Consider the following 18,271-nt stretch of genomic DNA (forward strand, 5'->3'; position numbering starts at 1 on the left):
GTACGTATCAGCTCTTCTCTGCATAAATATTGAGCGTCACAGGTGCTTCACAGGAACAGTTTTTGTTGTGTGACAGATGTGACAGCCGCTTGTCTTTTAGTTAAGTGACAGCACAGAGTGTCTTTGTTTTGTTTTGTTCTCATTGTCCTTTTTGTTTTCTCTCCCGCCCATCCAGCTTGCATCCCAGGGACCTTCAAATCCAAATTCGGGGAGGGATCCTGTGCTCCCTGCCCGTCCAACAGTCGCACCAGTGCACGAGGCGCCAGCATTTGTCCCTGCCAGAGTGGTTTCTACCGCTCTGACAGCGACCCCCCTGACTCTGCCTGCACCAGTAAGTCATCCTCCACTGCACAGGCTAAAAATCTTCAACTTAGCTGAGAAAAGTCAGACGAGTAGAAACAGTTGGTGAATAATCAGTGCCAGGTTTCATCTGTCATCGTGTTTAAAAGAACAGTTCATACCAAAATCAAAAATACATACTTTCCCTCTTACCTGTAGTGCTATGTATAAACCTAGGTTGTTTAGGTGCAAGTCGCTTAGTGCTGGTGATATCGGCCGTACAGCTGTCTGTCTTCTCTTCAGTTTAATGGAAGTAGATGGCGCTCAGCTTGTTGTGCTCAAAGCTCTGAAATTTGAGCAACCCAACACTGGGGCTGGGTATTTGTTATTTTTTTTTTTTAAAATTATGATATCAGTACCAATACCAGGCCCCTTAAAGTGATACTGATAGCAGCAGAGTACTTCATTCCATACCCATACATCAATCAATCAATCAATCAATCAATCAATTTTATTTATAAAGCCCAATATCACAAATCACAATTTGCCTCACAGGGCTTTACAGCATACGACATCCCTCTGTCCTTTGGACCCTCACAGCGGATAAGGAAAAAGTAGTTCTGGCTACTGTGGTACAATATGTTGAAAGTATGTATTAATATCTGGCAGTATACATGTGTGACAATAGTCATATGTGTATAACAACAGTAGAAGTATGACTAATGACTAATGATGGCAGCAGCAGGAGGCATCTGGCAGGACCACGTCAGCAGCACAACCACACACGTCACGCTATCCAGGCACCGTGTGAATGTTATGGTGATAAACACACTGTCCTTGAGTTCACCACACCACAGGATGTATGGGTTGTAGCTGCTGCAGTCATGGGCCAATTACACATGCAAACAAAACCATACAAACAGTTTTTTATTTGTAGATCTAGCCACAAAAAGGATCGTTGACTGCAGCAGTTTTCATACTACTTGCTACTGGGTTATTTCAGTCGACGTCTCAAAGGTATCAAGTATTGATTCCACGACCTAGTCAACATCAATGTCTCTTTACAGAAATCATGACTCGTTTAGTCAAGATAATCCACAGACCTTGTTGTGAGCAGCTTCATGTGGAACTTTTTTTTTTTTTTGACCAAACTACACCTGCCAACTGTATCACAGAAGGAAGCGTGCATCTACTGCTAGCTGCTAGCTCACCTAGCACCACCGAGCTAGCTAATGTTATAGCTCAGCCGCCACTAACATTTACATCTCACACTGTCATGAGCACCAGCCTCTTGTCCATGAGTAGATACACTCTTCCTTCTGCACAGTGATACAGTTGGCAGGTATAGTTCGGTGGTAAGAAAACAGTTCCTAAATTAATTAAACTGCTCACAACAAGGTCTGGGGATTATCTTGAGATTATCTTAACATGATTTCTAAAAAGAGACATTGCTGTTGAGTTTTTCAAATATATATATTTTTTGGCGTATTGAGCACCACAAACTGAGTGCCATCTAGTTCCATTATATTGGAGAGATCGCAGACATCTCAACGGCCGATATCTCCGACACTCAGCAACTCAGACCAAAACTATCTAGATAGATAAATGGCACTACAGGTAAGAGGAAAAATATGTATTTTTGATTTGGGGGTGAACTGTCCCTTTAAAGTCTAAGTAAAATCTTAAATTTGAAATGTTTTGCTAAGAAATCCACATACATGTCCGTGGTGTTTGTTTGACTTCATCACATATACGATTACAGGACAGTACAATGTGTAGTGAAATGCTGGTGTGCTAGCTGCAGAGAGCAACTAACAAGTAGAAAAACATGAAATAGAATATTACAGTGTAGTTTTTGGCCTCAAGTTGAATGAACAGAAACAACAGATTTAAATGAAATGACAATGTAAATCAATGTGACAGTGTGAAAGGGATCGCATGTAGTGATGAACCTCTCAGTTTTCAGTGAGAGGACTTCACGCTGCCTGCTCAGCACCAAACAGAAGACATAAAGTTAGCGACTAGCTGGTGCACATAGCGGAGTGTTTAGTAGCTAAAGAATCAGATATTTCCCCCGGGAGTTGGTCCATGTTTCAAATGGAAATTTTCTGTTTGGTGGTAACTAGTCCAGTCTGGTGCTGACCGTAGCGTCCACGTTTGTTCTGCACGGACAGGCCTCTGAGAGAAGTTGCAGCGAACGTGCTGATGGAGAGCGACATGTGCTGCCTTGACCGTGTAAAATCACCCCCCAGGGGCCTTTCGCCGCGTTAAATGACACACAGGGCCCCGCAACTGTCTTCCCCAGATTCTCGTCACAGGAACACTGTGGACTCTGACATTGACCAGCGCGCACAGACAGGCGGGCAGGGACTCAAGCACCACCTCCGACTCAACACGCAAACACACACAAACACACAGGCCTGACAGTTCTGTCCCTGCGGTCTGTCAGAGCCTGTGCCAAGCAGCCTGTGCTTTGTGTTGGAAGCGGTGTGTTGCACAAGAGAGGCTCAGCCAGTCAATGGCCGGCAGCTTGGGCTCAGCGTGTGTTTTAGACGGGTGTCCAATTAGAAGAGCCTCCACTCTGAACTGTGTGTGCCTAATTAGAAATGACAGGGCGAGCGAAACGCTGCTCAGGGCAAGCCGGCCAAGGAGCTGAACTCAGAGGACAGGCAGATTTGGCCGACAAGAGCTGATGGCCAGAGAACCTCCTTTTCTTTTCCCCCTTCTCTGCTTTGAGACAGGTTAGACTTTCTGCCGCTGGAAGCTTAGAAGGAGAGCCCTTCTCTTCTTTGACTTTAAAAGGATGAAAAGCAAACCAATCTTTGTTGCCTCCCTCTGCGGTTATCATACTTTATCCAGGTTTCAAATACTCCTCACTCAAAACGCAGCACTTCTTATTGAACTGAGGTGGCCTTGGGTTATACTGATACAAGAACATGAATTTCTATCAAGAGTGGATTAGCCGGGTTTCACGAGCACCAGGAGGGGTTATGCATAGCGATGGACGCGAGTTACAGTGCAGAGCTGTGTGGGATTGTGCTTTTCATAAAGGAACATGACTTAGTGATGAACAGTGGAGTTCTGCTTGTGCATGACAAGTCGTATTTATCCTCCTGTCTCAGAGTATATTGATTTATTCATTTGTACCAGGAAGGATTCTGCCTTGTTGTTATGGTTTTACCTGCTTTCATGCCTGAGGATTTGTTGGGGGCATGTTAAGCAATCTAACACATTAATTTGTCCAAAAGGATTTCATGAAAAGAATACTCTTTGACTGTGTAACCGAATGAATATAAAACTATGGTGAAATCTGCTGAGCTCAGGATATCTGCGTGCAGTGGGGGTGCACAGAGATGTCATTATCTGTATCTGTTCAACCAACGCAATTATCTGTCTCTGTATCTGTGTCTAACGTCTACCATTGACGTGGTAATAACAATCACTTACCGTCCCTGTTATATGGCGACTGATCCTGCCTCTGCTCGGACAGTAAGGGGCTCCCAGATCTCATTTCAGCTGCTGTTCAACTTATTTGAGTTAGCCTCTCACTGCTATCAGCTACTTTTTATGTGGTGGGTTGTATGCATAACACATCGTTGCAATGTCACACCTGTGCCGCCCATGACCCGGTCCTGCTGGCTGTCCTTTTTATATAGACATTGGTGCTGTTACTGTCTCTGATGCCGCCTGAAAGGCAAGACAACTCTGTCCCCGCTTTCCGCAATTGTACCTTTTTACAGAACAGTGAGGCGGCATAACAGCATTAAAATCCCTCCTTGAAAAGCAGTGTAAAAGGGGCTTTAAATTCCAGTAATCCTGCTTATGTACATATTTTCTACTTGGTTTTTAAATGGAGGACATTAACACAGACTACACCTAAAATGACAGGTTTTAAGCATCATTTAGATGTATATGTTGCGAGGGTTTGAAAGACATCAAGCTGCCACACTTGGCTTTTTGCTTCCTTGAGGGAAAACTAGGAACTATGATGCAGGGCTGCTCCCTAATAGTCGACCAAATGTTAGTTGACCAGAAAGGTCATTAGTTGACGCATTCATCGACTACAAACATGACGTATCGTCCGAGACATGTAACTTAGCACAATCATTACTGCTATGCTGACAACGTCATTAACAGGCGGCTCGCTCAGTGTGTGATGTGCACTTGTAGATAAAATATAGGCCTATATTAATGAAGGTTCATTAGTACGGTTTTGTATTTCTCTGTAATGTAGCACGGTGTTAACAATGTTACTGATACTATTCTTTCTCACACCTTCAACTCAAACCATTGTGTTGCCCCGCCCAAAATATATCATTTAATAATTAAATTAATATCATAAACCTGCGGGCGACTAGTCAACTAATGGCCCTAAATGACGACTACTGGTCTACTAGGAAAATTCTTTAGTCAGGGGCAGCACTACTATGATGGCCTCCCTGCCAAGTGGGTTCACTAAAGCTTACTAGAAAGTTCCCAGTTATTAATAATTTCCCCAAGACATTGCTTGCAATAGTCCACCTTCCACTCCAGGCCTTCTCACTCTCTCTTTGGCTCTCTCAAACACACGTACACCTTGGTGAGTGCCTCAGCGCTCAGTGTCGTCTCTGTCCTTGTTTCTATCCTCAGCACTGACAATTTTTGCCACTATAAAGCATAAAGTTGGCTCTTAACCAGTCTGTATTAAAAAACCCTGACCCGTACATTACTAGCGCTAAGCTCTCAGCCTGCTCCCTTCTGTGTGGGGGCGTTTGCAGAATATGGTGCTCACTTTTCAGTACTATATAGTAAATGATGCGACTAGTTAGTGAAATCAAAGCAGTATGTTGCAAACAGAATGGGCATTTATATTTTGTGGTCGTCCACAGTGATATGAATCAATTTGAAGGAACAGAGTGGCTGAAAAAAACATGTCAGTCATACTTTGTCTGTTTGCACCTCATTATCTGTGCTTTACCAAGTAATGTATTGGGATTCAGGTACATCTCCAGTGTGCAAATGTGTTATCTGATCATTTTCAATGTTACTCAAATCATGTTAATTGCTGAAACTCTGTGTTGCTGCTATTCATGTCTACGTCTCCCTTGTAAAAGAGATGTCCCGTCTCGTGGGACAAACCTTGTTGAATAAAGGTGAAATTTAAAAAGATGAATAAAAGTGATTTCTTTACATGAAAGGCTTCTTTATGTCGCCTTCTTACAGACATGTTAAAACAAAGATAATGTAAGCACTGCATAGGGAACATGACTAAAGCCTCAGTTGTGTATTTTTCCTCTCTGTCTGCCCACCTTCTTAAACACCTACGTGTGTGTGTGTGTGTTTGTGCAGCGATCCCTTCTGCACCTCGCAATGTTATCTCCAGCGTGAACGAGACCTCGCTGTCCTTGGAGTGGGAGGAACCCGAGGACACAGGCGGGAGGAGTGACCTCGTCTATAACGTGGTGTGCAAGAAATGCCTGCGGGACCGGAGCCCCTGCACACGCTGCGACGACAACGTGGACATCGCCCCTCGCAGGCTGGGGCTGAGGCAGAGGAAGGTGGTGGTGAGGAATCTGCAGGCTCACACCCGCTACAGCTTCGAGGTGCAGGCTGTCAACGGCGTTTCTGGGAAAAACCCCACCTCGCCCAGCTACTCCACGGTCAACATCACCACCAACCAAGCCGGTTAGTAGTAGAGGATCTGTCACTGGCGCTGGACGTGTCCACAAACCAAGTTAATTCATAGAGATGCTCAGATCAATACCACTTAACATCACGATGAAAGAGGCTGGTTAGTGGATCCTAAGTTCAGTCAATGTCAATGAGCGTCTTAATGGGCTCTTAGTACCCAGAGCAGTATGAACAGCCACAATAAACATTGTTGAACGGGCTCAGGGAGAGCGACAGATGGAGGACTCTCAGGTGGAGCTCTGTTTTGCTGAGGGACTCACAGGAAAGGCAGATAAAATGTTAAGTATACTTTATATCTCCACTGTCAGCACACTGTCAACCAGGCGTCTAACGTTACATCACTGACAATGTCACCTTTCAGCATCTCCACTTAATATTTGCAGTGTCATCATCAACCAAACTGCTCAGCACCTTTCACAGACTGTAATTACTCTCCCAGTTAACCTGCACTTAATCCACCTTTCTGCAGTTTATGGACCCCGGACAATGACTGTCAGTAGAGTCACTTTCAGGCCTCACAAATCAATAAACCGCAGAACAGTGAAGGTGACACGTGTACCATTTTTCTTAAACCGTTCAGGTTGAGGTATTTTGAATAATAATTATCTTACTGTGATGGTTTGTGACTTCGAAAGAGAGTAATCTTGGCAACTTTAAGGGACAATCTCCCGACTCACAAGTGAAGTAACTTTCTACAACCTATAGGGACAGTTTTTCCCTCTTACCTGTAGTGCTGTTTATTACTCAAGATTGTTTTGGTGTGAGTTGCGAGTGTTGGAGATATCAGCCGTAGACATGTCTGCCTCTCTCCAATATAAGGGAGCCAATAGGGCTTTTTCATTGGCACATTCTGCTGCAGCGAGTCAAACCATGCCTAACTGATTTTAGTTTCCATGCTCGAGTCAGACCATCTCTGGAGTAGGGCAAAAAGCATGTCCCACCGCCTTCAAGTGGGTAGGGGTGACACCAACTGACCCCTGACAACCCCCATGTGAGACTCAACTCATGTCTGTACAGGAGACCAGAGAGAAAGGCGTTTTCTAAAGTCTCTTGTGTGTTCAGCTCTCAGTACTTTCAGCTCTTCTAACCGAATCTCTGTGGTTTGGAGTTTAGTTCGCTCCTGCGTCCCTGTTTGTGTTTTAGGTATCATCAGCATTTTTTTTTTTTTTTTTTTTTTTACTGTTTCATGTTCACTCTTAGCTGCAGGGGTGTCGTGTAAAGTTACAGCTGGTGAAAGCTTAACATTTCCTCATTTTGGTGCTTCACAATAAAAGCTTTCAAATAAGAAAATAATGGGGAATTTTTATTGTGAAGGATTTATAGGAAATTAAACCACACTCACTGTTTAGCACGGGATTAGCAGAACTTTGTTAGTCAATAAAACAAGTCTACTAACACAGCAGGGAGGAAAGTGAAAGCAGAAACAGCCACAGTGAGATGTTGATGAAGAGCTGCAGACAACAGGCTCTGCAAGCAGCTCACCTCCAACAGGTAAACTTCTTTTACCTGCCCTGCTGTGTGACGGAAAAATACTCACAGCAAAATAACAGGTTACTTGAGCCATGGATCAACCGGCTGCTTTTAAAAGTCATCCCTTACAACAAGCCTGGTATCAGTTAAAGACACACCTTTAAGCACGAGTCAAGCCAAGCCGTATAGCCCCTATAGACGGCACTCAGCTTGTGGTGCTCAAAGTGCCAAAAAATGCATTTAGAAAAACTCAACTACCGAACTACACCCTCAAACTGCATCACAGCACAAACAGGAGCATCCACTACTAGCCCACGTAGCACCACTGAGCTAACTATGGCGCCATTATTGTTTACATCTTGCATTCACAAGCATGAGTCTCTCGTCCATGAGTAGATGCACACTTCCTTCTGCGCAGTGATACAGTTGGTGGGTGTAGTTCAGTAGAAAGAAAATAGTTCCTGCTTGAAATGGCTCACAACAAGGTCTGTTCTGTGTCTGTTCAAATGCATTTTTTGGCACTTTGAGCACCACAAGCTGAGTGTCATCTAGTTCCATTATACTGGAGAGAAGGCAGACATCTCTACAGCCGATACCGCCAACACACTGCAACTCACACCAAAACAATCCAGACTGATAAAAACATTTCTTGATTTTGGGGTGGGCAGTCCCTTTAAAGTGTACTCTAACTTGTGTCCTCTCTGATGTCCAACAGCACCGTCAGCAGTGCCCACCGTTCATCTGATGCGCTCCACCTCAGACACTCTCAGCCTGTCTTGGCTGCCCCCCGAGAAACCCAACGGGGTCATCCTCGACTACGAGATTAAATACCATGAGAGGGTAAGCTCTGACTTTTTAGCCAGTGCCTCAATGTAGGTCACAGTGCTCGACTTATTGACTCTGAAAATCTGCTTTTCCAGCTCTGTGCAGAGAGAAGCATTTTTATGGATGTTGAAAAATGTAATATTGAAATGTGATGTGTGTGGGGAGGATTGGCAGAGGCTGAAAATGCCTATTGTTGGAGAGTATGGGCTGGTCGGAGTCAGCAACTGGTGATGGAAATGCTGCAACACTGGTTTGATTAGATTGCCTAGCAAAGCCCTGCTGATATAAAATGGCCATTTTATAACTTTTTATGGTAAAACCAGACGGACAATAAATATAGCACTGCTCTAAAAGAATGCAGGGGCTTGTGTTGGTATCATTATGGCCAGCTTTAGTAATTGGTTCATTTGTTTGAAGGCTTTGAAGGCCAGCAAGATGCATTTACTGTATTAATGTATTTGATTAGCCAGTTTGGGGATTTGCTGGATGACTTCATATTGAATTGTGGCAAAAGTTGAGCCAGTTCTACTTTTCTTTGCTGGACAAGTATGCATTTTGAAATTAACTTTCATATGTTCAATACTCATATGAAAATAAATCTTTAACAAAAGCCCCAACTCCGAGTTGAGTTGGCTGAATGTAGCTTGCTGTATTGGAGCTCCAGTTGCTGCTGACTGAAAGAACTGTTCAGCTAAACTGTGATGTACGTTATGTTTCTTATTAGTTCAAAGCTTGTCCAGAATAATGAACTACTGAACGGTGCTAAGTGATTAAATATTGCAACTTCTGAACACAGCCTTAGACCTCTTCCTAACTGATGCGATGCAAACAAGCAGACAGATTGTGTCAGTTTTTTTCCAATGAAGACGTCCTAACCTGCTCTCTGTGTCAGCGAGCAAGCTGACAGTGATGCTTGTTTGAAAAATCACTCGCCCTAGCTTTATTTTTGCAAAGTTTTGACAAACTTTTCCACCTTCAACTTATTTTAATTAGTCAAAATTGTAGACTGGCAGCACAGTGGTGCAGTGGTTAGCATTGTGGCCTCACAGCAAGAGTGTTCCTGGTGGGGGAGCCCTTCTGTGTGGAGTCTGCATGTTCTCCCCGTGTCAGCGTGGGTTTTTCTCTGGGTACTCCGGCTTCCTCCCACAGTCCAAGGACATGCAGGTTAATTGGTGACTCTAAATTGTCCGTAGGTGTGAATGTGAGTGTGAATGGTTGTCTGTCTCTATGTGTCAGCCCAGTGATAGTCTGGTGACCTGTCCAGGATGTACCCTGCCTCTCGCCCAGTGTCAGCTGGGATAGGCTCCAGCCCCCCTGTGACCCCTAACAGGATAAGCAGTTACGGAAAATGATTGAACGAATCATAGACTGTGTAAAAACATACACTTAGATAAAAGATGTACAGTCCCAACACATAGTTTGTGGTCAGAATCTACACTGATGTCCTGACGTCATTGATGTTTCTGTTTTCCCTCCAGTCAGCTGTCAACATGGATGAAGAGAAAATGATTGAAACTTAAGACTATTACATGAATTCTGAATAAATAGACACTTAATCATTTACAAAGGGAGAAATCACACCTGCGCCAAACGAAAGGTCTCATCCCCTCCTCGGGCTGCGATATTGGTCATAGTAAATCTGGAGAATTTTTTTGTTTTCCCTCCGACAGAGTTCACTCACTTGCTGTTTGTTAGAAAGAGGTGTTGGGCTTTGTCACTTTTGATAAAAGTGACAAGTACAGGATCGGGGTGAATGTTAAAATGTTGTGTAACAGTAGCACAATTAGAGAAGAGTCATGAAATAAGCAAACTCACTCAGTAATGTTGGTTAGCAATGTGTAGCTTAAAAGAAATACTGGTTGTATATAAATTAGGCGTACTTCCCAAAGTCATGGAATTCCACAGTCACATTTTCCAGGCCTGGAAAAGTCACGGAATTAGTAAAAATCATTGAAAGCTTATAAAAGTCATGGATTTTTTTGTGTGTAATGACATTGTTACAGTAATCTTCTGTGGATAACCTTTCACATAATGTAGCAAAACTGCAAATGTCATTCATTTTCCGTAATCGCTTATCCTGTTAAGGGTCATGGGGGGTCTGGAGCCTATCCCAGCTGACATTAAGTGAGTTTCTCTTCATCCATGTTGACTGCTGACAAGAGGGAAAACAGAAAAAGAAAGATCGAGGATGTCAGGATGTCAGAGACTTTGACACCAGGCTGTGTGTTGGGACTGAATGTCCTGCATCTAAGTGTTTATTTTTACACAGTCGTTTATACAGTCTATGATTCATTCATTCATTTTCCGTAACCACTTGGGGCCACGGGGGTGGCTGGAGCCTATCCCACCTGATATTGGGCAAAAGGAGGGGTACACCCTGGATAGGTCACCAGACTATCACAGGGCTGACACAAAAGCCCTTTTTAAATAGGAATTGTGCAAATTTGTAGGAAAGCCCAGTCAGTCTTCTTTCAGTATTGGCAGTATAAAAACAAAATCGGGGAGTGTGGCAAAATGCCACCTGCCTACTTTTGTTCATACAGAATGCACCTTTTTCGGGGCAATGGGGGGCGTGTAAGTAACAAAATGTGTAGCTCAGCGTCTGGCGTAAACAGTGACATACTCAGAGGGAAGCCGTGGCTGGTCACTCCTGCGGTGATTCTCTTGTAAGTCGGCCCGTTCTTCACCGTTCCTGTCATTTGACGGTTAAAGGCCTCTTCGTTTGTGAGGACAAGGAGGGTGCACAATTCCTTGTCTCCTCAGTTGCTCATCTTTACTGTGTCCGTCAGGTTTGCGTTTCCCTCTTGCTACTTGCTGCTCGCTAATTCCTGCTATCAGCTGTTTCCTGTTTATCCACCGCCAGTGGCTCGCACGTGCGGTGTCATCAACAGCTCCTCCCACAAGTCTTCAACAGCCCCTCCCATGGTGGAAGGACGTTCTTTTTAAACCAAAAAGGTTCCGCCAATATGACTACCCTACCAGGCGGAAAATTGGGCACCTCGGATCAACTCACCAATCCGGCTCTGTGTGTCTAAACGCTCGCAGCTTGCCGGCAAAACGGCCCAACATTCGCCAAAAATCTGGCAGTGTAAAAGGGGCTAAAGAGACAAACAACCATTCGCACCTACAGACAATTTAGAGTCACCAATTAACCTGTATGTCTTTGGACTGTGGGAGGAAGCCAGAGAACCTGGAAAAACCCACACTGACACAAGAAGAACATGCTAACCACGGCACCACCGTGCTGCTTAAATGAAGTGCAAGATGAGAGGTTAAGTCAGCATACTTGCCGTACAGTCATGTGGTGTTGGAATAATCGGACAAATCAGTTTCCCAACTGTGGAAATCACATGAACGCACACTCAAATCAGAGCAACAACTCGGAAAGTTGGCGAAAATTTGAGGTTTATGACTTTCCGAGTTGATGTCATATTGTACAGAAACATGACAGACGAAAGTAAATGTTTGGTTGATGTTAAGAAATGCTTTTATTAAATCATGTTTGGCATTTAAGTTCTTGCTAACGTGTAAGTAGTAATATGGTATATGGTTGTGACCCTTAGTTGGTATCAACATAGAGTGAACCTGCGAAGTTAGAAAAGGTGTTTATTAGCATTAATTCTGAAAACAAAGATAAAGCAATTTTTGTGGTTTTAGGGAATGTTCCAGTTCAAACTGTTTGACCATACTTGGATAGCAACATCTCTGAGCAATGAACCACAACACATCTGTGTTGTGGCGTTCATGTTGTTTCCACATTAGGACTTAAAAGCTCCTGAACATCGAAGTTGGAAGAACACTTTCCGACTTTGGAAATAGGACCATCCATGTAGCACCTGAATGCAGCATCACTCTTTCGGTTACACTGCAATAAGGTTAGCTAACATGGGTCTTACCAGAGGGAGAAAAGCTGGAGCAGCAAAACCTCTGAGTGTGTTAAAGTGAACAATAGTGAATTCAACTTTTCATTTGTGAGATAAACATTGTTATTTCTTCTTCTTCAGAAAATTCCTCATCTGAAAGTCATCAGGAAACTCTTGCCTCTGCTGCTCTAACGGTTCTTTGTTTCACTTCAGGGCCAGGCCATGTCCCACACTGTAACATCCCAGCACAGCTCAGCCAAGGTGGAGGGGCTGAGGGCCGCCACGCCCTACGTGGTGCAGGTCAGAGCTCGCACTGTTGCTGGATACGGACGCTACAGCAACCCCATGGACTTCAGCACCAGCCTCCACAGTACGCTCACCCTCCCTCCTGCTTTACAGTCTGCTCCTGATGATGTGCTGCTACAGTTTCCTTAATAAGAGTTCAAGCTTAGTAGTTTTTATGGCCGCCTTAATTGGCAGCCATTACACTTTCAGCACAGGCTACCCTTTAATCTCTTAAGAAGGATTTCGTCTGTTATTGACTCCTTTGTGTCTGTGTGCGGTGTTTGCTCCAGGTGACCCTCAGAAGTCGGTGCAGGACCAGCTGCCTCTCATCATCGGCTCGGCCTCCGCGGGTCTGGTGGTCATTGTAGCCTTGGTGGTTATCGCTGTAGTCTGTCTTAAGTACGTGTTTGATTTTTATTACTGACAGCCTGAACTACATGTTTCATTTTGTTAGTTAGACTCTGAACAAAGGAGCTCATTAAATTTTAACATGCTTTCAAAGGGTGTATACTTACTCTTTAGCTTCAATCAGGAGCTGGGAGAGAGAAGAAAAAAAAAAACAGAGCTGCCCTGTGAGTTCCTTCCGTGGCAGTCTGTGGTTTCATCTGATAGCCAAGTTAGATATTAGTTTCATTCGCTGTACCTGCAAAGGGTCAAGACTGATTATGTGAATGTGACTTTGTTTATTTGCTGCTTGTTTACAGGAAGCAGCGCAGCGGCTCGGAGCTGGAGTACACTGAGAAACTGCAGCAATACAGTGAGTTTGTGTGTTCAGCTTGGGAAAGCTTTGGTCATGCCAGTACAGTTAACCAACTGATTCAATCAATTATCCAGTCCCCTGATTGAGTCAGGGAACCATTTCCCTATTTGCACAGAGGAGATCCTCACCATGTTGTCTGTCTGATGCTTGTCACGACACTCCTTATAACGTGAGCTTTGGGAGATTTGATGTTTTTAACATGTAATTTCAACATTTGGCCCTGACAAAAGCTGAAAATTAGCTTTTATGTCAAACTCTGGCTCATGTAAGCCTTGTTACCACCAAACACTTTCAGTATAATACCTTTGGAAACAGAAGTAACCCTTCAGACATGGTACCTAGACCCTAGTGTTTCCACTGTAAACAAAACTCTTAAATGTGGGCGGTGTTGTTGTCACTCACTGCTCCATCCAGCACTCACTGTATTTCCTCATTACCTTTGACACAGAGGGAAGTCTGCACGTCGTTTATCGTCCACAGAACGAGGCTGCATGCTGACATTTTCAGAACAAAATGAAACAGGCTGCAGTGAGAGTCTCTCTCCATGGGATATTTAAAAATAGCGGGTTTGTGCATTTTGTCCTTCTCAGGCAAGCTCAGGGGTTTAGTGTTGCCGGAGCCCACAGGAACGATGCTCCGCAACGTTTTTTTTCTGCGTGAAGTCATATAAAAACTTAAGTGATGGTCAAAGTTGTCATATGGAATATTTAAGGTGTGTTGATGGATTTATGTCGTCAACTCATGCACTGAGTAACATTACAAGTTAATGTTCCACCTTAAATGTTGCCAGCAGTCGGCCCAGTGAATGAAGTTATTTTTTCTCACACTCCAGCTGCTGTGAGAGGCAGCAAAACATCCTTTAATTTATAGTTACAGTTTACTAATAAAACTCTCCATGGTATGAACAGTGTTTACATGAGCCTCAAAACCAGCCACAGCTCAGCCCTGAGCAAAGTGACCGTCCTCTATTGACCAGTCAGCAGACTGCAGTGTTCACAGCTCCACCTTTTAGTACCAGATCTGTGTGCTAGGTACCCCAACAGAGGGGGGGCCAAAAATGGGGACGGTACAGAACGGTTTTATTGGTACTATCCACAACTTTTCACAGTGGAAACGGAAAAAATGGATATCAAACTGTCCAGTCGGCTTGTTATTAGCTGGTAACTAGTTTCTTGCAGTCTGGACCACTCTGTTGAAGGAAAGATAGCGAGGCGTTTGGGTGCCATTCATCAACAATGGCTTTATTGCAGTCTTCACCACAAAACACTAAACATGGCCTTCTCATGAGGGTTGTGCCATTAGTTGATTCAAAACACACATTAAACACACATTAAACATGGCTCAATAGCAACAGTTTCAAACACAAGTACACAAATCAGCTTCACTATAACTCGCAGCATTCACAGACAAAGCACTTGTCTTTATCTGGACACATTTTCCCCACAAATATAACATGCTAACGTTATTAGCACAAGCCTATGGCATTTGACATTGTAAAAATTAGCCTAGCAACTTGCGGACTTTTCCTCTTCTCATATGAAGCCAGGAACAACAGCAACATTTAACAAAGGTAACGTTACAAAATTAGGCGCCATTACAGCTCACAAGGTTCACTGACAAAACAACTGTCTTGTGCTAAACATGGTTTCAAAACAAGCACAACATGCTAACGTTATTAGCACAAGCCTATGGCATTTTACATTGTATAAATTAGCCTAGCGACAAGTGGAGATTTCCTCTGCTCATATGAAGCCAGGATAAATCACACACAAGACTTAAAATGCTATTTGGAGGCTTTATTGGCTTCACAATTCATTGTTTCTTATCTGTGAAATTAAAGTAAATCAAAGCTTTGTTTCCACTGAGGGAAATGGTTTCAGCTTACAGAAAAGACAGGAGGTCTGCGTCGCTGTGAGGTGTAGTTACATTTCTGGGGAGGTGCACGTCAAGCGACTCAAGTTATTTCATTAACGCACATAAGTGATTGTCAGATCGGAGGTGTCATGTTGTGAGCAGCCATTCAGTTACTGAACGTGAGTTGCAGCAGCCATATATACACAGAGATGCTCCCAATGAACTGAGGAAGGTGGATGTGAAACATTAAGATGCAGGGCCGACTGATCGCAGCCCATGAATCTTCCAACTGTAGGGAGTGTGTTGCCTATTTTTGGAGCAACGGGCGTTTGTTTTTGGGATAACAGGTTGTCGGAGAAATGGGCTTTCGATCCGACGGGACACTTCTCCGACTGTTGGGGTTTGGGAATAATGGGCTGTCGGAACAATGGCACGGCACCTGTAATTTTCCAGCCAACCAGCGGAGATTCCAGGAAGTGACAGCACCCAGCCATGAAATAGTCCCACATGTAACCTCCCACAGAAACACAAATTGTTGTTTTTACACCTCAAGTTTTTGTGCGGAATAAACAAATGAGATAAAACATGTTAAAAAATGAGATTTGGAGAAGCTGTTTCCTCCTGCTCCCAGTCTTAATGCTGAGATAAGCTAACTGTCGCCTGAATGTAGCTTTATATTTATCATAAAGACATGAGAGCGGTATCAACCCTCTAATCTCACTCTCCGCAGGAAAGCAAACCATTTCTCAGAACTATTCATTTAATGATAATCGGGCATCATTTCGATTTTTAAAGTATTTTTTGCCATGTAGTAACGTTTTCCTGTTGACACTGTGACATTAATTCCAGCTATAGTACCCATGCAGGTACGATGCTGACCTCACTGTGATGTTTCCTCTCTCAGTTTCTCCAGGAGTCAAAGTATACATCGACCCTTTCACCTACGAGGACCCCAACGATGCCATCCACGAGTTTGCTAAAGAGATAGACATTTCCTGCGTGAAAATAGAAGAAGTCATCGGTGCAGGTAAACAGCGCTGTTGTTTTTGTCCAAGAGGACGGAGAGGGATTCAGGTTTATTAATCATTCATTTGAGCAGGAGTGTGCCATCAAGCCCCGAGGTCTTCTCTGTAAGAGAGTCCTCTCGGGGAGAAAAGGATTCACAGAGTGTGCATGAGAGCTGCTGGTGGGAAGGATTGAAGTGAAAATCTTCTCTGTAGCTCTTCCCTCTCTGTGTGTTTTTTCTCTCCGGCAGCATGTTGTGTCCTAGCTTCACCTCAAATGACAGTCTGCTCCTGCTCGTTCAACCTTCCTCCTTTTCTTTCTCTTTCTCTCCTCCTTGTAAACACTCGTGCTCAGGCACCAAATGCAGAACCCCCAAGTTCCTCGCCCGTCCTCTGTCTCCCTCCACCGCTCCCAGGTTGCACACTCGATCGATTCGGCTCACTCCCTCTCTCCCCAACATCTTTGACCCCTGACCTCCCGTCCTTTCCTCTTCTCTCTTCTAATCCTCTCCCACAGTTGAAGCCGACCCTCAACTCTCTCAAATCAGCTCCTTCACTCCCGAGTCCGACCAGTAACGTTCCCTCTCCCTGCACTCCCCCTCCACCCCCTCTCCCCCATCACCCTCACCTCCCTCCCCTCCCCCACCTCGTTCTCCAATCCAGGTGAATTCGGAGAGGTGTGCCGTGGTCGTCTCAAGCAGCCCGGCCGCAGGGAGATGGTGGTGGCGATTAAAACGCTGAAAGCCGGCTACACCGAGCGCCAGAGGCGAGACTTCCTCGCCGAGGCCTCCATCATGGGCCAGTTCGACCACCCCAACGTGATCCGGCTGGAGGGCGTCCTGACGCGGAGCTGCCCCGTCCTCATCATCACAGAATTCATGGAGAACGGAGCGCTCGATTCCTTCCTCAGGGTAAGCTTGGCGGGAGGTGCGTGCCGCAACACCTCTGACAGAGAAGATTACTTTCTGTTTGTATCAAAGCTGAGAGAGGAACACACACACACACAGACAGTCATTCACGACACCTCTGGGTTATCGGAATGTTTTACTCTCTGTGAAACACCCCGAGGCGCACACTTGCTGAGTGATAGAGATTAAATGTGCAATATAACGCCTGGAGACAGGCATAGTGTCTCTGCTTGACGTGACTGACTGATGCTGACAGGCTTTCCAATGCACAAACTCCTGGTGGAAAACTGTCACACAGCAGACCTTTGGATAGGTTTGCTTCAGTGTATTAGAGAGTCTTTGTGCGACTACAGAATACATTACTGATCAGAGTTTTCAGTTCAGACCACCGCCTCCTACACAAAACGCTGAACAAAGGCAGGATGAGAAATGAGGTGTCACACAGTACATTTCCAGCAGCGTGGGGGCTATTACATGTCATTTACATTCAATGAGATGTGTTTTCCTGCATGGCTGCACTGTGAGGAAGTCTACTTACTCTAACAGTTTGGCTGGATGAGGCTACTTAATGCTGCTGGTGAATCGATGCCACGTTGATGGTCTTAAAAGCAGTTTATCTTTAAGTGATATACGGCTGCTTGTTTGCATAGATGATGAATCGATGATATTGATGAGCTTGTTTTAATATCTTTTAAATTAAGTAGACTTGATGGCATATAACCGCACGTCTGCATTTTTAATACTGGCTGAGGACCTTGTATATTGTGCCAGGGCTTTTTTTTAAGGCTGCCCCTGACTAAAGAATTTTCCTAGTCGACCAACACTCGTCATTTAGGGCCATTAGTCGACTAGTCGCCTGCATGTTTACAATATTAATTAATTATTAAATGATATATTTTGGGCGGGGCAACACAATGGTTTGAGTTGAAGGTGTGAGAAAGAATAGTATCAGTAACATTGTTAACACTGTGCTACATTACAGAGAAATACAAACCGTACTAATGAACCTTCATTAATATAGGCCTATATTTTATCTACAAGTGCACATCACACACTGAGCGAGCCGCCTGTTAATGACGCTGTGGGCTAATGGGCATGTAGCTACTTCCATGTTTCAGATGATACGTCATGTTTGTAGTCGACCAATGAAGATGAGTTTACATTATCACCTTGGGTTCGTCCTTCACCTTCTCAAAATGATCCCACACTTTGGATTTCCTGCCCGACATGTTATTAACTAGCCTGTGGAATAACCGCAGGTACCAGCCCTGGAAATTAGGGGGCTGTACACATGCCGTGGTTTTTAAACTCACATAAAATACACTACTATATTTGCTATATATGTGATTAATT

At 44.2% G+C, this 18,271-nt stretch overlaps 1 protein-coding gene across 1 annotated transcript in view; it reads left to right on the plus strand.

The window, feature by feature from the left end:
• Positions 1–18,271, plus strand: part of ephb3a (eph receptor B3a) — a 53,819-nt gene that overhangs the window by 18,849 nt on the left and 16,699 nt on the right. The window contains exons 4-11 of the mRNA XM_049597949.1: positions 176–331; positions 5,608–5,943; positions 8,135–8,259; positions 12,321–12,477; positions 12,683–12,791; positions 13,097–13,149; positions 15,911–16,033; positions 16,674–16,921. Coding sequence (XP_049453906.1) covers positions 176–331; positions 5,608–5,943; positions 8,135–8,259; positions 12,321–12,477; positions 12,683–12,791; positions 13,097–13,149; positions 15,911–16,033; positions 16,674–16,921 — 1,307 coding nt within the window. The remainder of the gene's footprint in view (positions 1–175; positions 332–5,607; positions 5,944–8,134; positions 8,260–12,320; positions 12,478–12,682; positions 12,792–13,096; positions 13,150–15,910; positions 16,034–16,673; positions 16,922–18,271) is intronic.

Source organism: Epinephelus fuscoguttatus, linkage group LG15, assembly GCF_011397635.1.
Source record: "Epinephelus fuscoguttatus linkage group LG15, E.fuscoguttatus.final_Chr_v1".
Taxonomy (NCBI): domain Eukaryota; kingdom Metazoa; phylum Chordata; class Actinopteri; order Perciformes; family Serranidae; genus Epinephelus; species Epinephelus fuscoguttatus.